Here is a 23,391-nt window from a genome sequence, read left to right on the forward strand (position 1 = left end):
AGCCCCTTTCAGCACTGGAAGCTCCTCTAAGGTCTTCCTGCAGCCTTCTCTTCTCCAGGCTGAACAACCAACTCTCTCAGCCTGTCCTCATGCAGGAGGTGCTCCAGCCCTTAGATTATCTCCATAGCCTCCTCTGGACTTGCTTGAACAGATCCATGACCTTCCTTGTGCTGGAAGGACTTGTAGAGAAGCCACACCAGTCCACAATGGCCTAAGTAATGAACGGGTAAATAGGTTTAACTTTCAGAAAACACCGTGAAGGACACACAGCGACCAAAATTCCCAATCTTTTTTGGTTCCACAGCCCATTAGGCAGCGCAGAGGAGTAATTCCATTTCTCAGTTCTTGTAACTCTGCTAGTAAGCATACAAAGAGTTCCAAGGAAAATCTGACAATAGGTGTTAGTACTCACGTCACTATAAAAATCCTTCAAGCATAACACAAGCTTTCAAACAGAGAAGTCTTAACAGCATTGCTGTCACTCAAACAGTACAGCCTCAAGAAAGAGGCAGGTGATGTATGAAAACTGGTGGAAGCAGAATCCTTCTGCTGAACATGATATTAAGGAAATTATAAATTTTAACTTCTGAAACAGTTCTGTTTCAACAAACTCTGAAGAATTTTATATCAAAGTTGGTCTCATTAAATGGCTTTATCAAACTTGAAAAAGCATTTTTAAAGACAGATTTAGTAACTGCTATACCAATTCACTTTTTTGTCTATTTTTCACCTTTACTTGAAAGACATACATTGAATTTTAACTTGTACTTGGTTCTGAAGCAGGGGAGATAAAAACATCTCATACAAAAATAACTGAACATCAGAGAAAACAGTGATGATGGCAAACAGAACAAGCTGCCATGGGAATAAAAAGGAGTACCTGTCAAAGAGCTATTACTCACTAATTCCCTAAAAAGCACATCCAAACCTTTCTCTCTAGTATGACTAAAAAGTTTCACACACATGCATCTCCGACAGTCCCGTATCTTCAGCTAACAGCATAACAGAAGCATCTCAAAGTTTAGTGTATGTAATAGCACTGCGTTAGCATGTCTGTTCTCCAAGTCAAAGATGCACATTAGCCATGCGAGTCCCTTCACTGTACAATAACCACACTCACAGCAGTTTACAGCAAACTGCTCAAGCCATTGGTTTTGCATAATCCAGGATGCTTTCCTTGGTCTAGAGAGCCTGTCCTGCCAGCACGGAGCAGCACAGCAGCATGCACTGCACCCAGCAGTCTCCCACTCCAACCCAAACGAGTTGACAGCCTTTCACAACAGGGCTGGCAGAGAATAGGCATCCGCTTCAGTCCAGAGCGAGACGTGAAATCACACCTCCGAGCCTATAATGAGATGCTGCAATCCTGTCTCCCTTATGAGGGGAAAACCAAAAAACTCTACAACTGAAAACACTTAGCACTGGTTGCACAGGTTAAGAATTAGGCTTGAAGGCTGAAACAGAGCAAGGAACCTGCAATGCTATGTCCTTTCCTAACCCAGAAAGAGGCCACAAACCTTGTGGTATTTCAAAACCTTTTATCCGAGAGTTTCTTTGCTACAAAAAGAAGTTCAACAATAGCAGGATAACCAGCCAAAAGGTAACATTCTCCTAAGGATCGCTTCCATTTAGCTTTAAGGGAAACAAGTGATCAATCCTGAACATTATCCTTACTCACCAGAGCTAGAGTTACCGATACACTTCCAGTTATTCTGCTGCTGTGGAACGGAGCACTTGGATCCTACAGAGCACTCTGGTTTCCTCCTTACACTCCCGCTCTTTGAGACAGTTTGTCACACTTTAAATGAGCATGCTAGTTTTCAGGATAAGCGTGTTTGGAGAGGCCTGCAGATTAATACCACCTTCACACTGAAAAGCTGATCCCAGTCTAGGAAAATGCAACGAGCAATTCCATATTCGATATAGAAACTTACATGGTGAAGCTTTAGGACTAAACTTATCTGTTCCCTTCGTCATTCATTAAAATTGCATCATATGAGCACTGCCACAACTCTTTAAGAGGATATTTCACCACTTCAATTCACTTAGCATAGTTAAGTTTACCCTGCAAGGCAGAAAGTTTTGAAACACATTACAGTTTACTGCCACACTATTTAGGGAAAGAATTCCCTCTCTGCCTGTCCTGTCACCCCAGAGCTTCAGGCCACACAATTCAGAGATTTGCACTGCAGCCTTTAATGAAAGAAAAATCTTGAGTGATGTTAAGAGACTTAAGGAAAACGAAACATAACACAGCACAATTTAGCTGTTAAAATCAAGTCTCTCAACAAGACAGATGGCTTTAACTCTACAGCACTGTATGTATGATGAAAGGGAAAAGTGAATTTATTAAAGCTCTACCTACTCAAAATAAGCTATCTTCAGGCCAACCTAGAGCCAGCCTTCCAATCTACCTGCCATCAAGAAGTGAAATAACGCAAGGAAAACAAGGAAAACTTACTAAACCCCAGAGATCCTATTTGTTTAGCATTATATTCCAACTAGGAAATGAAAATTAATTGACTTCTTATATTTAACAGAAAGATTCAGAAACAAAACGTATAGAAGTTCAGCATGAAATGTGCAGGCTTGTCCTGCAAAGCCTGGACCTCGGCAGCATTGCCTGCTGACTCCGCTTACAGAGAGCGCCAGCAGGAAGCTCAGGAGCTGCTTTGATCTAAAGCCTCTCATTCCTCCCACAGCCCTGTTATCACTCCCTCTCTGCACACCGCTCCCCCTGTTTTTCTGTAAGGATTTCCAAGACAGAAGCCTCAGCTCAAGCACCACCTTTTGTTTCCTTCTATGGTTAACCCTTTCAGTCCTTAACTGCCACAAAACCAATGGCCAATGAACAGTCAGCCTCCTCAGTGCAGGAAGAGTTTGGTCTTTTCTCTCAAGGAGGATTCATTTGCCTCCACACCACCAGTGGGATGCACCTCTCCTTGAGCTGTTAGGAGCTTATTGCCACAATGCTGGACACATCAACTTAGCATGAACAAAACAATAACTGCTCATCTGAGGTGGGACTGCCTTCTTGCTTGGACGTTATTACAACTGAAAGTGGATCTAAGCAGCTGAAGGGCTCAAGGTGGGAAGTGAGGGGGAAGGAAGACACCTACAGAGCTGTTTTCCTTTCCTTCCCCTCACTCTGTCCTGGGACAGGGACCAGTTAGCCAAAATAAGGAATCAATAAGCCTGCCTGTGCACCACAACAATTTTCGCGCTTGGGACAGCAATGTAGATCTTACGAGGAACTCACTGCTTCATTTCCAATTTAGTTTGAAAAGCAAACATTTTAATGAATGAACACAGTTGATCAGGTATTACTTTCTAGTGATGCAATGGAGAATTAACCTATTCAGATCTAATCAGATCCATTCCTCCTCATTACCTGGTGTCCTATTAAAATGTTGTACTAATTATGATGTAACTCAGGGCACTGGGCTAACAACAAAACCTCACACCAACGTGCCTAAAGAGAAGCTGCTTTGCAGGACTGAAACTCCTCCCCATTTCCCTACGGGTTCCTGCCTCTCGGGGAAGGCAGCTCAAGAGAACCCACACGAAGCAGGAGGAGGTATGGCATACAGCCCTCCCTGCAAGCGCACAGGGCACGTGGAACAACTTCTCACTGACTTTTGCCCATATCACTTTCTTCCAATGTGACAACTCATATCCTTCTTTTGTTTTAAACAATTACAAGAACTGCTCTCCTCACTTGCCTTCCTTACTGCTAAATTATATTATTTTGCCTGTATTCATATCTATATACACTAATGGTGGGCTGCTGTGACAGACAACTCAAAGGAGGCAGCAAAGTGAATCTAACTGTACCACTTCATCCTAAAAACTCACACAAACCTCAGAATGGGTAAGATTTCTTATTTACCTACTATAGAGCAGCCCAATTATTTCAGAAGTGAATGAACTAATATGTCAATAAAAACCAAAACACTTTTCTGTCACTTTCTTCCCTTTTCTAGTTCTTAAACAAGTGTAATTTCACAAAGCAATCCCAGTGCTGTGTGAACACCAAGGACCAGTCACGCTGTTACTGTGAACTTGTTTACACACAAATCATCTGATTCCACACAAACCACCTGACTATTCCCTCGAGAGTGCTGTCATCGGCTGAAGTAGCAAGAGAAGGGTCATCTGAAACACCTAATAGAGCTCAATATCCTTGGATGACTCGGTGCCTTCATAGAGAGATCTATATAGGAGCTATGTATCTAAACAAAGAAAATCCAACTTGGACCAAAAAAATGCCAAAACATGCCTTCGTTTCCTCTTGGCCACTCTCATTTCCTAGCTTGCCTGTAGTCATTTTATAGTGCTTACACGGGCTTTAGTCAGACTACCAACCAGCCTGAGACAAGGACAGATGTCCATGTGAAGGGAGACAGCCAGAGAAGATCATCATCATTTCTGTATTTCTTTAGTTACCCTTGCAGCACCAAAAAAACCCCCAAAATTAAAATAGCTAAGTACGTTTAAAGCAGAAAAAGCAAGCAATGCAATTTGTATCATCCTATGTAATAACAGACGTAGAATCCCAGCGAGACATCCCAAACACTACCCTCGTGAGAACACGAGCCACCTCTCATTCCTACAAATAAGGGTTGTTTGCTATTTCTGAACACATCACTGATGCAAAACTGTCACTGTTAATGAAATGTCACAAAGGAATCTAGAGCACCACACTTTAAAGCTACAATTAATTACCCAAGTCAGTAGTTTGCCAATGTGTGAATATAGAATAATTATTAAAAACAGAGTAAGTGTTACAACAATGAATTAAATTGAAGTTCCTTTGGAAAGGCTGGACGTGGTACTTTGAGAAATCTGTATTTCCTGAAAAGGGGCCTCCCCCCCCCCCCCCAAGATGCCTTTGATCACCATAAGAGAAAGTGGTTAAACAGTGTAACATCTAGTCAAAAGACACAAACTTGTCTTCACCTCCGTCCCTGGGACACATTTGTATCATTCATCACCTAACAAAAGCAACTCTGGACAGACAAGACTGCTAACAAATTGCATCTGCAGAATTCCTTTTCATTGTCTTTACAGTTGGCTTCAATCAGCATAACTTGGCTGTCCCCAGTCAGACAGAGGGGGATGTAAAGGTAAACACAGATATAAATATTCTCTCTCGTTTTCATGTCATTAACCTCACAATGCATTTTTAAGAGGCTGGGATTCCACAACAATCAGTTTTCCTCTTTATTAAATACCGCAGCATGTTCAGATTGTGAATTCCTGGCTCCACACCTCAAAACCTTCATGTGAGCATGAGTCAAAACTGTGCTCCTTGCAGGAGAGGGAAGGAAGACACTGGAAATTCTCCAGCAGGAGGTGGTTACAGCTCCCCACAGGATCCACCCCCCTGTTGACAAGCCATAAAGACCCAGGAAAGGCAGAAAAGCTGCTGCCTCACTTCACCCCACAATTAGAGATACCATTACCCAATAACTTCATAACACATGGTGGTCTCACCACAGACACCTCACCTGAAGCTCCTCAAGGGCCTCACCTGGCCAAGATGGCTGAGGGTACTTGCTCTACAACACCTGTTAGCAAAGAAAAAGCTTCACCTTTGTATTAAAATCAGGTCTTTCAAAACACCAGTTCTCGCTTGTGTCAAAGTGGGTAAGAGGGCCTGGTGTTCTTGATGCCCAGTTACAACATTTGAAGACCAAGAAGTATGAACATGCCCTGCTGCCTAAGTGAAAAGCAGGCATTAAAACCAAATTCCTATGGCCAAAGCAGAACCGACTGCCTTAGCTCCAAAGTTACCAAGAGTCTGGTACCAAATGAGCCCATTAACTTCACCTTTATCAGCAACGCAATGTCCTGGAAAGTCTCAGCTATAACTTCTATATTTTAGAAGAATAAGCTGTTTACAGTGCCTCTCCCTTTCTCAGTGCACTGTGCAGTCCACCTGCTGACCTATGCGAATCAGCCGCTTTCCATGACTAAGACCTGAAGTTCTCATTATGGATTTTTATTCAACTGAGGTACACGCACTGATATGGTACAGAGTTTTTAAAACAGATGTCCTCACCAAAGTGATGAAACCTGGAGTGCTGAAGATCTAATAAACAACACAGAAATCCATCATATTCCAATAAGAAAGAGTCTCACAAGACAAAATGTGAAAGCCTTAACTTCTCACAATTTACAATGACAAACACAAGATACCCTACAGAGAAAAATGAGACCGAAGTGGATATACTGGTGAGGTGTGGAGCACACTGACTTCTGAGACCAAAGAAAGGAGCCTAACAGACAAAGCAACCCCAGTCTGCCTTCATGTACATGGGGAGCAATGCTCTTCTTTGCAAAGGAACTTATTTGAGAGGACGCAACTCTGGTACCTACTATTTCCACCCTGTGCATTTAAAATAACAGACCAAAGGCATATTTGCATCCAACAAATTCCAATACCTGTAACTCCAAGCATTTCCTTGGGGGCTAATTTCTGAAAAAATAAGTGTTTTTAAGAAAAAAAACCCAAAATGACAATGAGACTTAGGTGTGGGAATTTCTCCTTTTACCTTGCAGAATTAGGCATTTCATTAGTGTAAATGTATTAATCACAATGAGAACTGCACCAAAGTAACTCAGGAAAAATAAGAACTCTGCTTCTTTTCTGCAAACTTCCCCTCCCTTGTATTTAGAGCAGTTCTGCTCTGGAAAGGGATGGTACTGTAACACAATACCTTCAGTCACGTTGTACCATGTTTTTTAGAGATTAACAAGTAGGAGTTTGCAAAACAAATAAAAATAGAAACTTGAAAATGGTATACTCCAAAATACTTAATTTTTTTTTCCTCGGAACTACTCAACATTAAGTGCAGAATTACAACAGTCTATATTGACTTTCAGCTTCACAGAATTATTTTCCCTACTTCTCACTCCTCTCCATAAACAGTAATTCAGGTTCTGGTTCAGTTCTCAATACGTTACAGAAATTTCAGTTCTACAATTAATCTTCACCATCAAAGGCTTTTAGACCGCCTAAGGTTTAACTGTGATTTATTTATGTAAACATTAAATGTGTTACTTATCCTTTAAAAAGTTGAATAGTTAGGGTGATAACTATGCTAGGGCATAACACTGTTCCAATAAGTACAAACAAGGTGTAGTTTATTAGCTTTGTTGGCAAGAGAGATCACAAATACCCTTCTGAATGTCCACCACCAATCAAAATTCTCTTTTTTATTAAAAATAATTAAAGCCAAGATTAACACAAGCAGCCTTACTGTCTGCTGAGATGAATTATCCAAACGGGACATCTCAACTAATCTCAATCAACACAGGAACTGTACAAAGCTGACTGGTGCTCAATTTTGCCAAGGAGGAGCAATATGAAACCTGGCTCCATGTAAATCAAAGCACAACTGAGGCTGCCCGAGGTATTTCTTTCTGAGATTTTAAGTTGAAGGAAAAGGAGAAATTGCTACCTACATTTGAGACATTCCAGAGCTGAGCGACACAAGCTCAGAGGCAGATCTCAAAATGCTCTCCTAAGCTTTCCTTGTGGAATTACACCTCACCCTTAGGAAACCTACCCATGAGGGAAAGTTCCTGCATAATGACTGGAGGTGTGACTCTCAATTAACGTCCCCGCAGATACCATTGTTCTCTGCTTCGACTCAGGCACCCAAACAAGTCAGGACAGATTCAGCAGAGGGGCGTTAACTGACCCCATGCAGAGTGTGGCCTGCAGCAAAAATGCAGCTTTATCTAAATGGCAGTGTGGTTTTCCGATAGCGCTGAACCCACCTAACCTCAGGGTGACACCAAAAGCACAGCAGCTTCCTGCTTCTCCATTCCCAAGCCTTCTATCCCCATACCCCTCCTGCAAGTACAGGATGCTCAGCTTCACCACGGTGGGCTTCGACCTCCCATGACGGAGTCAGCTGGGCCTCAGGACACGTCTATGAGCCGCAGATCACACATCTCAGCTCTATCTTAAAATGACACTCCAAGAGAAGTCACTTGACCTGTGTCGCAGGCTAAGCCTGTACTAAAGTCATTACAGGCGAGCTGATGGGCATTAATGTGATAAGCACTCAATAAACTGATAGGGAATCTGAGGATTAAGAGCAACTCTTTATGTGGTTTAACTTTAGCCACATAAACACAGCCAGGACAAATGAAATCTAAAGCTACTCGGTTCAGTAGTTCACTGTGCTCAGCTACTCCAGCATTTAGATGGGGTCTACTCCCCATCTACGCTCACCAACAGCTTGTTTTCACCCCCACTGCAGCATCACGCTAGCACAATCCAGCCTACTCTATGATAATTCTGATACATCATCACCAGATGGGATGTTAAAAAGTACTAGTGAGGGACCGGAAGGAAGTTTCTGTTAGCCACAAAAATATCCTGCAGGTGAAAGCACAGGAAGGATAGAGGATCGCAGCTGAAAATTGAAATGATGGCTGGGAAACAAAGCCGAAATATGCATTTCTGAGGAACCTCACTGTGTGATGCAATCTGTCACAAAAGGAGGGAGGAAAACACAGGACCTGAAGGCAGAGGAAGGGCTCAAACAGAACTGATATTTCAGATTCCATGAATAAAGACAGTAAGAGTATTACAGTACCCACTACCAAACTGCAATGACCCCAGCAGTCCCCACAGATACATCAAATAAGTAAACAAATGAAGGTTCTGAACTCAAACTGAGAAATAACCTTATGCTGGGAATTCCATTTCCCAAGCACATAATCCAGTTGATTCTAATCAAACCAACCCCAGTTCTTCCCTAAGAAAAGTCTGCTGTCTTGATTTCACTTAGTTTTGCATGGAAGCACAATCTTCTAAGATTCTTACTCAGACTTTCATAAACTCTTTTTGAGGACCTTCTGTTTTACAGAATATTTGTATGGTCTGAATTCAAGTTAACCTCTGTTAATTTATTTTACACACTGGCGTCCTAGCTTCTTCCTTGCACAAATCCAGTACACAGGGTAGGTATCAAACAAGACTGCTTGCCTTTATGTGGACAATTAGCTGCAATACATGAACAACTCCATCTCCTTATAAAATAAACTACACTATCAGTTAAAGCAACACACAAAATCCCAGATGATCTGTAAAACGTGTGCCGTTTCAACACCGGAGCAAAGGGGCAAATGCAGAGCGGTCCCCAACCAACATCAATGCAGTTGTGCTCACACATTCAGGATGAAGCCCCTCCAAGAAAAGAATAGGAAGTGACTATTACTCGATCTTATAAACAGAAAGCACACAAACACAAATTTAGGCATAAGAATATGTGCAAAAAACTGTGACTGTATGCCTGGATCACAACAATTTTTTTTTTTTTTTTAAACAAAGGCAAGTAAGCGTCTCTGTAAAATTAACAATATCTCTGTGTGTACACACATACGCCAAAGGCCTCCTGCTTGAATTCTTCCAGTTCACTGTATCAGCAAAAATACTGAGTATGCTACACCGTATCTGCAAAAATATCCAAGCAGAAAACTGACTTGTGCAAAGCTTATGCTCTCTGCTTTAAAAGGAGAATGCATGCTGCTTCAAAGCGTCACTAGCTCCAGGATGCCCTGAAAGCCAGATGCTGAGCACTTCATGTTCCCAGTGTTACAACCAAAACTGAATGAACCAAGGGATGCAGAGTATGACAGGAAAGCAAGGAAAAATGTCTTCGAAGTTATCTGCTTCCAGTCTGTCAAAATACTCAGAATTGAACATTATATTTAACGATCGGTAAAAGATCATGCCGAGGTGATCACTCAAGGACTGAGAATGAAAGCCACTTTTCATTCGTACTCTGTCAGCATTTTATTAATGTTAAACCATGTCCTTAACTTGCTATTCAAGCACTTTTCCCTCTATAACCCCAGCCTTGCCATGCGGTGTCAAACTTCACTGTAAATGAATGTATGTTCAAACAAGAATTTTGAGATGAACGTTCAGATAGCTTTGACCGGGCAACCCAGGTTTCCTCAATTACCACCACGCTTTTAGCCTCCTAACAGCTCGAGGGAATTTACTGCTGAAAGCCTTCAGCCTGAACTTGCCTCATTACCAAGCACGATTCCCCCCCCCCCCATGCACCTCTGCAAGCTACAGTAATAGGTATTCAAATAAAAACAGTTATGTGATAAGAAACAAAACCAGGGCTTATCTACTCTGCAACTTTCCCCTCTCCCAGCCAGAACAATTCATTAGCATTAGGAAACACAACTCTTACTCATCAGAACAAAAAAAAAAAAAACAAAACAGTGTTCCTGCTCAGTTTCTGAAGCTCACAAAAGGGCGTCTTCCCACTTTTGCTTAGCAGTGCTCTCTCTCTTACACAAATTTAAAAACAAACAAACAAAGCAACACAAAGAACAAATCCAGCAATTTTCTTCCTCAGGTTTAATTTAGGGTAGATTATAAACACTTGCCAACATAAACATGAGACAAATCAGAGCCTAATTCTTTTAGGACTAGGATCTCCAAGTGAGGGAAATGAGCTGCTGATTTGTAAAATGCTGCAGTGGATATAAATCTCTAACATACTTAAAAAGAAATATCTCCAGAATATTCATCAAGATCAAATCAAAAGAGAAGTTCAGCTCAAGCTGACAAAGCGGGTGGTATAATTTTCTGCAGCGGGTGAGCAGCAGTGTTTGTTGCCCAGGCTGGGACTACAGTGACTGACAAACACAGTCCAAATAACTTTAGTAGTAGAAAACGAGTGATAATCATTAAACTCCCCCCAGGCTTTGAATTTTCTTCTGTTCCAAACACTACTAGTTAAAAAACAAACAAACAAAAAACCCCACCCACCACAAAACAAACAGACAAAACACACACAAGCCCCCCCACATTAAAAACAAATAGACCTAAATTTGCATTTCTGTATACACAAAATATCAAGCATGAACAAAGCAAATCACAAGATGAGGTTGTGAAGAACAGGTCAGGCAGAGGTGTTGATCTTTAACCACTTTAAACCTTGCCAATCTGTACACGCTGTGTTATTTCCAGTGAAGGTCAGCCCAGGAAGATGTGTGACCCCGTGACACACTGCACTATGAGACCTGTCTGACTGCACCGAGGCTCCACACAGGGCAGCGCGACAGGGAAAGAGCGTTCGGGGCCACAGTGACGCAGCTCTGGGTCTCTGCACAGCACGTGTACATCAGCAGCCACCCAGACGGCTCAAACGCCTTTCACAAGGTGCATGCCTGGCAAAGGTCTGGGCTAAAAAAGAGCCCCAAGTAATTGAGATGTCAGGAATGAATATGTGGGTCTCTCTCACCCCCCAAGAATCCCTTTCAAAGTACGTCACATCCATCACAGCAATGCTTACTGTGAATAAAAGCTGTTTAAATACTTCTCAAACATTTAGTCACTGCCACCCACAATAGCTTTTCCTAGAAGGGCTTAACGCACTGCTATCACAAAAACTCTGGTTACAGAATGATGTGTACGGCACAGGGAAGAGGGCTGCCGCATGAATGAAACTGCCTCTACACTACGATCATCTGAACAAGCGATTAACAGCACGGTTCATAACCTTCTCCAGCACTACACTGATGTACTGCTTCGATGACCGCTTCATTTTGAGACTACTACATCGCATCTCAAATACAGCCACATTTCACCGCAGAGAAAAAACAACTCATTATTACACAGAAGCAACATTTCAGTACAACACTGAAGTACGAATCTAATCTTCACAACCATTCAAGCAGCCCACAAGCAGCCTGCTTGCTTGAACTCGTACAGCAATTTCTCACTAACAAGTTTATTTAAAACATGATTTATCAAAACAACACAACCACTGTGAAGAATATTGCTTGTTTTATAAACATTAAGTGAAGCACAGCACTACAAGGTAGACTTTAAAGACTGAGAAAACCAAAGTACCCTCCAAGATTGCTTCGCTTGTACCACACTGCTGTTGCTTTTAAACACATTCTCACATTCCAGAGGAAATTTACTCTGCATTGGAAGTTTTGGTCAGTGTATTACATGCTATAAAATAATGGGGGCAACAGGGAGAAACCCACAATGGTAAGACAGAGGATTCCTCTTATATCAACAGTCAAGTGGGAAACCCAATCAGGGAGGCATGAAGCCTCCTTTGACAGCTGCAGCCTGAGAAAAGCCAATCCACACGCACAGAGGTTTGGCCGAGGCGGAGACACAGATTCATTGAAGAAATTCTTGAGGGTGCATTTACTATCAGCTCAACATCCAAGTACAGATGTGAAGCAACAGCCATGCACGACTGAGCTTAAAGCTCAGTAAGACAAAGCAGCCATTTACAAACAGCACCAGAACCGTGGGTGTGCATTTTCAAAGAGTGCACATCAGAAAAAACCCAGAAACTTAAGTAAAGAGAAGGTTTTTCAGGTGGGCAAAAGCTTGTCCCCCTATAACCCTACAGAAACAAGCATCTCTAACGCTTGCTGGTTTATTCAGAAATCACCAAAGAGCCTAAATCCCAACACTGAATGCAGTCCGTGCAACTGACATTGGAAGTACAGCACACCTTGTTTGGAAAAGCAGGGGTGGGACACGTCTCGGTGATAACCACCCCGAGCTCCCCTGTCACCTCTGCAGTGGGAATGCACTCTGCGAGCCATAGTTAACCTCCCTCCCCTCCAGCCTTGACCCACACATGGACAGCTTAAGCAGTAACTCTGCTCTCGTTCCCACACACCAGCTCCCGCACCCCACGCACACACGAAGCGGCTGTGGCCGCAAAGCCAGCAGTAGTGAAAATGCCAGCAAATAAACTCTCTAAGACTCGCTCTGGAGTTTGAAAAAGCAAGCACCCTTTCATCAGGCCTGTGTAACACGAGGAAGTGCTCTCCATCAATCATGTGCAGCGAGACAAGAGCTGGAGACAGAATGTATTTCCCACTTGCATGCACGTGTATAAACTGTCCCAGAAATCTTACACTTATGCTATTACTTTCCAAGGACACATCTTAATGTTACTATGAACTTCACAACAGCCAAGTCTTTACTAATTTGGAGCCGGCTCCAGCTTTCTGTCTCACCTTACATCTGAGATAGAGAAATACTGCAAACAGAGGTGATTATAGAACGAGACACATCTGTTCAGCACTGATCAGACTGAACACAAGATGTAACGGTGTCTGGAGAAACACTATTTGAAAAAAGCATGCTATTAAAAAAGACATGCTGTCAGAAGGACATTCTATCTAACTTTTGAAAAATACAGTTACTTGGAAGAACTTTACTGTAGCTTAAATAAAAATATTCCACTTTTTATAACGGTCGATACTTCTTGTACCAGGGAAAGAGTGTAAACAGAGGCGATTATAGAATAAGACACATCTGTTCAGCACAGATCACAAGAAGTTATAATTTCCAAAGAATGAGCACTGAATGCAAAAACACTGTTTGAAAGAAAACATTCTATCCGGGGGACAGTCTGTCTAACTTCAAAAAAAATACACTTACTTGGATAAACTCCACTTTAGCTTAAATCACAATATTCCACTTTCTGCAACAGTCACTACTTTTTGTATCAACACGCTACGCCAACTCCGTACCCGCAGCGCCTGCCCGCTCATTCACAGACGCGGCTTACGCCTTCCTCCTCCCTTACGCTAGCGTAAAGGCTTCCCCCTTTACGCTAGCGTAAAGTCCTCTCCGCTTACGCTAGCGTAAGGGCCCCCCCCCCGCCGCCCACCACCACGAATCAAAACACTCGCGCGCCGGGACGCCAAGAAGATGGCGGAGCAGGGCCCGCTTACGGCGCCGGGCAGCAGCTTACGCTACGCCCTTTGCGCAGCGCCCCATAGGCGCCGCGAGGCGCTACGGCGGGGAGCGTGCGTAGTTGCGCTTGGTGAATGCCGAGGGCCTATTTCCCCGTGCGGGGAGGTGTCTGATATGGTGCCCCCCCTGCGCGGCTCCCTTACCGATTCCTCCTCTTTCTCCATCCCCGTGGGCATCTGCGGCACAGCCCGGTTGATGGAGACGCAGTCGTTGAGGTCGGGCATGTCCTTGCCGCGGTAGATGGGCAGCGGTTTGGCGGCGTCTAGCGCCCGGGCTCGGAAGGAGAGTTTGCTCATTGTCTCCCCCTCACAATAACAACCGCGGGCGGGCGGGGGGGGGGGGGGCCTTCAGTGCGGCCTGGCCGCCGCCTCCCAGCCGCTCCCGCGCCCGCACCGGCCCCGCACCACCATGGAGAGTCCCGCCGGCCCGGAACAGGTCTCGGCGGGGCCGCCCGTAGCTCACAGCGCACGCCCCGCAGCCCTTAGATCCGCGCCGGGCTCGCTCGATCCGCTCCCTGCGCCATGGCAAACATGGCGGACATTAACCGCGGCGGGCAGCGATCCCGGCAGCCACCGCGGCGGGGGGGGCGGGGGAGGGGGAGAGAGGAGCGCGGTGCGCGCGCAGCCGCGGGGGGGTGGCGGGGGGGAGCGGGATGGGGTGTGTGGGATAGGATGGGACAAGATGGAACGGGACAAGACGGGATGGGTTGGGATAAGTGGGATGGGACAGGACAAGATGGGATGGGAGAGAATGGGATGGGATATGTGGAATGGGATGGAACAAGAGGGACGGGATGGGATAAATGGGGTGGGACGGGACAAGATGGGATGAGATGGAATGAGATGGGATGGTGAGGTGAGATGAGATAAGTGGGGCAGGATGAGATGGGGTGGGATGGGGCAGGATAGGACAAGCAGGACAGAGTGGGATGGGATGCGATGGGACAGGACAGTGCCCGCTGAGATGGGAAGAGATGGGACAGGACAGGAAGGGATGGGACAAGCAGGACAGGATAGGATGGGGTGGAGTGGAGTGGAGTGGAAGAAGGGTGGGATGGGATGGGACAAGATGGATGGGATGGGATGGGATGGGATGGGATGGGGCAGCACCCACTGAGGTGGGATGGGATGTTGCCTTCTGACACGGCATGGGACAGACGGTGCCAGCTGAGGCAGCACAGGGTGGCAGAGGGGGACTCGCTGTCCCGCGGGGCGCTTGTGACTGCAGAAAGTCAGTGCTGAGCCCCTGCTGCTGCCCCACAGTGGGTGGCAGACACCGGGGTGACCCCGTGGAGACCCGTGTGGGGACTGTGAGGCAGGAAGGACATGATCCTTCTGTCTCCCAAGCCCACATTCCAACCACAAGCTCTTCCCCTCGGCCCACGGCGTGCAGCATTAGCTATTCAGGGATTAAAACATTTTGGCAATAGAAAACACCATCAAGAGAGTTAACACTAGTTATTGTTACAAACCAACGCTTCAGAAACAAACTCATAATGCTTGATTTTTCTTTATTGCCTTCCTCAGTGATGTCCTGTGTTGCTTGCTGTGTGGACTGAGCCTTGAAGAGGTGTGAAGTTCTGCGTGCCACAAAATTACGTGCTTCTTGTGTGCTAAAGACCTCTCTGTAGGTCTGGATTTACTCAGGGATAGCTGCATGGTGTGTGCCCATTGTCGCTCTTCCACTCTAGAAGCGCCTTCCTTCTGTTTGGTTTGCCTGTTTTCCAAGGATATAACACTAAACTGGAACAAGGCATCCAGCTTGGAAAGAGTAATCCATGTGGACAAAGCTACAGTCCTCAGCCGATTAAGAGCTTCCCACATCATGTTGTTGTACTGACTTTAGTCTGCGAAGCCCTTCATCAAAGACTTTTAGTCCTTCAAACACCTCATCACTTCCACATTGCTTTGTCACCCTGAGACCGAGGCAGCTGCTTTTTCCCACCCTCACCACAGAGCTCTTACAAGAGTTGTCGGTGGTGTCTTCTGTCTCTGGAACAAACTGGAACTGTTCAGCAGGCAAAACTTGACCGTGTTACCATCTGGACCACAGTGCCAACTGTAACCAATATTCCATTATTTTGATTTAAAACAAGAAAAGGCTTGATCAAATAAGTTCAGTCTCTGAATTGCTGTTCATTTTTAGTTACCTTTGTTATTTTTATGGTTTTATATAGCAAATGCAACTACTGTTCGTGATAAACACATGATTTACAGAACAAAGAATGAAGGACTGCATCAGCTAGAGAGAGAGAGATAAGGAAGACAAAACAAGTGCAGTAATGCACAAAAGGGAAAAAACAAGCAGCAGTAACATCACAGTCATGAGCCGTGGACCTGAACTGACTTGGGAAAGAGATCTGAAGTTATATTAGCTACTCCTGTAAAAGCACTAAGTTGGTGTACAGTGATAGTCATATGAACAAGCGAAGCTTTAAAAATTATGAGAAAAGAAACAGAGAACAAATCTGTGGTAGATTGCACAGATTTATAATTCCCTTTAAATGTTGTTATTCATGAAGAGAGACAATTCTTGGCTTGGAATAGAACTAACAGGCTTTATGTGGAACCACACCATAAGGGAGTTCAGAGAGTTTGGTACCAAACTTGATTATAGCTGCCCCAGCTGCACAAGAGATGCTTTCAACAACGTTTCTCTTCACACAAACACTTCAAAGCTGTCTAGTTTCTAGCTTAGAATTTATAATTCAGCACCATTTTAGAAGTGGCTGAACTCCTGACACCCAAAATAATTTTGAATCCTCTAAATTGATTCACAATTGATCAGTACCAAGAGACAATTGCTGTTTTCCAAAGATTAATGGTGATGCACATCTAGATGAGCTCTGGAGCTCAGTTTTGCTGTGCAGCACCAACACAGAGTCAAATTAAGCCACGGGCTCTTCCTGACCTGGAGACTCTGCATTTTGTGCAGCCTCACAGCTCTCCAGAATAAGTGAGTCCTGACAGCTCTGAGAAACTGGAAGTGGAAATAAAGTGCTGTTTTGGCCAGAAAAAAAAGTGGTAGCAAGGGCAGTCACTGCAGCTCTCGGCAGCTCCGGAGTTAGGTTTGCATCATGATGACTGATCTAGCAAAAAGAGGAGCACTGTGAATGTTCCTGCACCAGGCAACTCCCTGAAGTTGTCTTCTTTATCAGCTACTTAAACATGTGCCTGAAGTAACTGCTGAGCTGCATTCAGCCTCACCTGCTGGGAGTCACCTTCCCGTCTTAGCAGAGACATTTAAAATTGTGCCTCAGCATCAGCTTCCCCTGCAGTTGTTGACAAACAGCGCATGAGGGGCGCGAATTCCAGCCTCAGTGAGTAAAATGCATTTTCAGCTCACATTTTATGAATTTTCTGTATAAATGCCATTACGTAGATTCTGTCATGCCCTGCTGTATGGATAACGTGCATTTGAAAAGGCTCAGTTAACTGCATGGAACAGGCAGTTCCTCCTCAAGTACTTCCTCAAGTAGGTAAAAGACAAGAAGGAGTTGCCTCCTTCTACTTCCCTTCTAGCGAAAAAGAGGAGTTTTAAATGCTACCATAAGATTTTTTTTTTTTTGCTTTTTCAATTAGCTGAACTGAACAGTAATAACATTTTCCTTTTGTGTCCATGTTCTGTTCTTTCCACTGCGTAAACAAACAAACAAGAACAAAAATGCAACACATTTGCCCTCAAGGTTGCTCTTAGTTCTAAACTCATCCCAATATTTTATTTCTACAAGCAATGCAATATTTTTTTTAAAGTAATGCCCTGTAGGTTACTGTGTTTTTTTAATGTATCTCATCTCAATCTCCCCTCTTTCAGCTTAAACCCATTCCCCTCATCCTGTCCCTGCACTCCCTGATCCAGAGCCCCTCCCCAGCTTTCCTGGAGCCCCTTTCAGTACTGGAAACTGCTTTAAGGTCTGCCTGGAGCCCTCTCATCTCCAGGCTGAACAACTGGCAGTCAACAAAGCCGTTGCACAGAGCCAAATGGGTAGAACTAAAGTTTCAACTTATATGAGCTTAATTTTGAGCCAGGGCTGTACATCTTTTCAGGACATACTCTGATCTCTTGTAAAATATTACAGGTTTTCTGAAGAATTTCAACTGCAGAAAAATGACCTACAGAAAAAATAACTTACTTTTGGTGCACAAACCAAGAGAACAATGTCTCAAACGAAATTATTTGTTCGGTAGTTGAATTCTGACTTGTCTTAGCATTTTTTGTATGCAATAGTGGCATTGAATATGCCCACTTGCATGCTGGATGGACCAAAAATATCCAAATTTCATATGTACATTTATCAAGGAGTATGTTAGAGCTATATAGGCTCGGGTGTTTTATGACATCCTTGCCTTTGGTTCCGCTTCTCCATAATGACACCTAACACAAGGAATGCTTGTTCTCTCTGTGGCTACTTAGAGCCTGGGTCATTTGTGAAGGTCTTTTTGCAAGTTTTTCCTGTTGCTTTTTTTCGGCTAATAATATCTGTCCCTGCATTAGTCTTACTCCAAGCAGAAGAACCACTTATGGATGATTATGTCAAGTACTCTCGATTATTGCAATAAGACATGTCAGGAACATGTGATAGTTCTTCATATTATGTGATGTTTCCTAAGTTCAAGAGGCGTTACAAAGAAAATGCATGGACAGGACAGAAAGAGAGATTCCACAAGCACTTAAGGTGTGCCTTTCATCCTCATGAGGTGAAACCTTCATTAATTGTATGGTGTTAAAGAATAACTAGAATTTTAGGGTGCTAATGACTTGACTGTGAACACACAACAGGAATCGTCGAGATAAAGTGTACAGAAGAATTGTCTTTGCCGTTCACAGCGTGGCGGGTACACAGTGCGTGAGGGCTAGCAGGTGCGATTAGGAGAGTGATGCTGATGCATCCATGCTAACAAATATTTCCGATGTCACCGATATGCCCATTGTACATTCAGGATTCCTGCCTCGGCAGCAACCGTCTCATTACGGAGTGTTTTAATCTCCTGTTTAAGCAAAGCTTCACTAGAAGGGAGCCTACAAGTAGCCAGGAGGCTGGCTTCGTAACTCCAACACAAGGGAAAGTGCTGAGCTTTCCAGGAGATATATGAATGGGCTAGGGGAGTCTTTTTAAAGGTTATGAAGTCCTTCTTTCTCCCTGTGTCTGAGAACTCCTATTGAAGTGAAAGGAACCTCTGTCCTATTCATTTCAAAGGGGGTTTTGTCAGGAAAAAGAGCTTGATCAAAGTAGCTACTAAGCATGCTTAGTGGCTAATGTTCAGAGTTAAATATATCAGCTGTTCCAAACCATTTCTATTTCAAATTATTCAAAGGGTTTAGGGGACTGGCAGCCTGCACATTTTCCTCTTTAAGGTCACCAAAACCTATCAACCAAAACCTGAAATCTAGTATGGAATAGCTTCTTGGAAGATTTAAAACTCTGAATAGAAATTGTAACAGTTGATAATTAAGTGAAAATCTCGAGCAACAGACACCATATAAAATTCAATAAAAAGGCAGCTATCAAAATAGCTGATTCCCAAAATTATCACAGGAAGGTAAAAGGATGAAAGATGCATGAGCTAGGAAGCAGCAGGAAGCTCCTGATTTGAGAGTTTTATACCAAAAATATCCATGTCAAGAAACACATTTCAAATGAAGGGAAGGCATGCTTTATGTCTGAAGGTTAACACAGGCACAGGAGGGGCCGTCAGCTCTTTAAAGGAACCCGGTGCAGCTATTTCCTATTGTGTAAAACCTGGGGTTCTTAGTCAAAAGATAAATCTACTCTTGACTGTGACTGTGCTCTTTTATGACACAATTCAACAAGTAAGATAACAACAAGGCAATTAGGAAACCAGATGAATTTGGTTTAGAATTATATTCCATAAACCTGCATGTTTTTATATGACGCCCTGCTTCCTTACAGAACAACCAGTTTGTTCAACACTTTCCGTTTGCTAAACAGAAAGCTTTCATTTTAATAGAGGTCATTCTTAGGTGCTTGTAAAGACATTAACTTTTACCTTTGTAGGCTGAAATTTGTCCTTCATTGACGTTGACATGCATTCATCTCTATATTCGTCTCCTCCACCGTTAGTATTTCAATGGAGCAGATGTAGAACGTCGAGTGAAGCCATTAACAGGCAGTACAAGTGCAGCTCAGAGACACAGAAATCCAGGGTTGGTTTTTAAAACAGGCAGGATAGAATATGAACCAGAAATGGTGCTCTAAAACAGAAAAAACTTTCCGCCAAAGGGTATGTAATAATAAGGATACTCATAGCTTAAAGATGGTACATGAATTCATGTGACAGAAATCACCATGTCTCAGGAAAGAAACTCACTGAAAAATCATAGAATGGTTTGCATTGGAAGGGACCCTAAAGCCCATCCAGTTTCAGTCTCCCACTGGATCAGGGGCTCCAAGTCCCATCCAACCTGGTCTTGAACCCCTCCAGGGATGGGGCAGCCACCAGTTCTCAGGGCAACGTGGGCCAGGGCCTGCCCACCTCATTAGGAAGAAATTTCTTCCTAAGATCTCATCTCAATCTCCCCTCTTTCAGCTGAAAAACATTCCCCCTCAACCTATCCCTGCACTCCCTGATCAAGGGCCCCTCCCCAGCTTTCCTGCAGCCCCTTTCAGCACTGGAAGCTGCTATAAGGTCTCCCCAGAGCCTTCTCTTCTCCAGGTGGAACAACCCCAGCTCTCAGCCTGTCCTCATACAGGAGGTGGTCCAGCCCTCGGATCATCTCTGTGTCCTCCTCTGGACTCACTTCAATAGAAACAAGTTGGAAGGGACCCATAAGGATCAATCACAAATGTTAAGAAGTCTATGAAATGCATTTTGAACCTATTTGACATCACCTATCATTGAAAATGGGGAAGGAACCACGGTTCTTTTGGTATTTGACACAGAAGACTTGACAGGAGATTCCAGTCCAGCACCATTGACATCACACGTGATGTGATCTTGCAGATGTTGCAGTAGAATTATGAAATGAGATCACGTTCAGGCAGCTGGTTTGGTTCCTCACACGTAGGTTTGGCAGACTGGCCTGGGGCTTCACAGTAACAGCTTCTTCTCGTCATTAACTGCAATATATGCAAACAAACAGAAGGTGATAACGCCAAAGAGTGTAAACGTGACTCCTGTACATCAGAAAATTTCTAATTTGTATTATTTCTTTTCAGACAAACAAATACTCTTCCCCATTCTCTTCGCTTCCCGCCCAACCATAAAAAAAAAGACCTTTGGACTAAACAGAACCAGCTGAAGCTCGGCACGGGCTAGTTCTGTCCTGGTTGTTCTCAAGGGTGCTGCAGCTTCCACTGCTGGTGAGGTGTGCTTGACTCGTGTTGGTCTTGTATTTTGACTTTTTTTACCATCAGGAAAAAAACCAGCTTCACAAAGCAGCGACCGGTGAAGAGGAAAAGAATGGCTATGGCCGGAACCAGACAACTCCTGTTGTAAATGGGACATAACAAGGGTTGTATTTATACCATTAACTTTTGGGAAATACCAGCAGGCCTTGGAGAGAGATTTACTCAGATCTCATTTAGGAAAATCTAGCAGAGAGAAGCATAAAACCCGAGTTTATAAACATATACAAATTTATCCCAACGTCTCACAGCTCAGGAGGAAACCACAAGATTTTTATTGATTTATTTATTTGCTAAATCAATGTGTTTTAAGGAGGTGTTAGCTCCCCAGCTTGTGTTAACTAATTAAAACACAACCCCCCTCTGCTACTTAAAGTAGTGAAGGCATTGACCTAAAGTAGACTCTGAAAACTCTTCCCCAGCAGGACGAGACGCTCCTTTTCCTCCTCAGAGCTTCATCATTCTGCTGACTTTTAGCAGAAGGTTAGAAGTGGGTCTGCTTTCTAAAAATAAATTTGCAGACGGCTGTAAAAGTAGGAAATCAGGAAATACATAAAATGTAACTTTTTATAAATGCTCCAAAAGTCATGTGCTTACCTAAAACAATAACTAACCTTGGCCATTGCCGTCTTCTGGAATAGAGACCCAGATACAACGATTTTTTCTTACTCATTAATACTGTCAACATTTGCTCTGCCCAACTAGTTCTGAGGTTGGTAGGATTATTATGGTTTTTTGATAACGGGATGGCCTACATGGCACCAGGCTTAGAGGCTTCAGATGGGAGCCACCTTTCTCAGAAGCGGAGGAGGGTCTTTGCCCGGGAGCTTGCGGGGCTTGTAGATGGGGCTTTAAACTAGAGACGAAGGGGGAGGGGAATAACATCTTTTCGGTACACGATGGGAGATGATGTGGTTGAGAGCAGCCCTGCAGAGAGGGACTTGGGGTGCTGGTTGATAAGAAGCTTGACATGAGCTGGCAACGTGCGCTCACGGCCCAGAAACCAACTGTGTCCTGGGCTGCATCCAAAGCAGCGTGGCCAGCAGGGAGGGAGGGGATTCTGCCCCTCTATTGCTCTCTTGTGAGACCTCGTCTGGAATACTGTGTCCAGCTCTGGAATCCTCAACATAAGAAGGAGATGGAGGTGTTGGCACAGGTCCAGAGGTGGCTACAAAGATGATCGGAGGGCTGGAGCACCTTCCATAGGAGGACAGGCTGAGAGAGTTGGGGTTGTTCAGCCTGGAGAAGAGAAGGCTCAGAGGAGATCTTACTTTCCAGTACCTGAAGGGGCTACAGGAAAGCGGGGGGGGGAAGGGCTATACATAAACGCTTGTGATGACAGGATGAGGGGCAATGAGGATAAACTGGAGAGGGGCAAATTTAGACTGGACATTAGGAAGAATTTCTTCACCATGAGAGTGGTGAGACACTGGAACAGTTTCCCTAGGGAAGTTGTGGCTGCCCCATCCCTGAAGTGTTCAAGGCCAGGTTGGATGGGGCCTTGGGCAGCCTGATCCCGTGGGAAATGTGTCCCTGCCCATGGCAGGGGTTTGGAACTAGATGATCTTTAAGGTCCCTCCCACCCTGACTATTCTATGATTCTATGATTATCTTGTTTGCTGACAACACCCAGCTGTGTGGCATGATCAACATGCTGGAGGGAAGGGATGGCATCCAGAGGGACCTGGACAGGCTGGAGAGGGGGCTGTGAGAACCTCATGAAGTTCAACAAGGCCTAGGGCAAGGTCCTGCCCCTGGCTTGGGGCAATTCCAAACACGGATACAGGCTGGGTGGAGAATGGATTAGGAGCAGCCCTGAGGAGAAGGGCTTGGGATGCTGGTGGATGAGAAGCTCAACATGAGCCATCAACATGCGCTGGCAGCCCAGAAAAGAACTGTGTCCTGGGCTGCATCCAAAGGTTGGTCAAAACCCCATTCAACCTGGCCTTGAACCCCTCCAGGGATGAGGCAGCCACCACTGCTCGGGCAACCTGGGCCAGGGCCTCCCCACCCTCATCGTGAAGAATTTCTTCCTAGTATCTAATGTAAATCTTCTCCCTTCCAATTTAAAGGCATTGAAGCTTCAGATGTCTGTACTTCCTTGACAAAGGGTTGGGTTTTTTTTTAAAAGAAAATAGTATAAGAAAAGACATTTCTATTATGCTGACATCAGTCATAGCAAATCTGATGTACTGTTCTGTCTTCCAAATTGCTGTTGATCGCCGATCATTGAATTATC

General features: G+C 44.2%; 1 protein-coding gene and 1 long non-coding RNA gene across 2 annotated transcripts in view; one reads left to right on the plus strand and one right to left on the minus strand.

Annotated features, from left to right (window-relative positions):
• EPC2 (enhancer of polycomb homolog 2) overlaps window positions 1-14,335 on the minus strand; it is a 42,892-nt gene extending 28,557 nt beyond the window's left edge. The window contains exon 1 of the mRNA XM_054070348.1: window positions 13,930-14,335. Within this exon, the coding sequence (XP_053926323.1) occupies window positions 13,930-14,082 (153 nt within the window). The 5' untranslated portion in view covers window positions 14,083-14,335. The remainder of the gene's footprint in view (window positions 1-13,929) is intronic.
• LOC128852546 (uncharacterized) lies at window positions 13,869-22,399 on the plus strand. The gene is made up of 3 exons (XR_008450458.1): window positions 13,869-14,001; window positions 15,313-17,105; window positions 20,964-22,399. It is a non-coding gene; the product is annotated as an uncharacterized LOC128852546 (long non-coding RNA).
• Window positions 22,400-23,391: the final 992 nt, after the last annotated feature.

This window comes from Cuculus canorus, chromosome 6 (genome assembly GCF_017976375.1).
Source record: "Cuculus canorus isolate bCucCan1 chromosome 6, bCucCan1.pri, whole genome shotgun sequence".
Classification (NCBI taxonomy): Eukaryota; Metazoa; Chordata; class Aves; order Cuculiformes; family Cuculidae; genus Cuculus; species Cuculus canorus.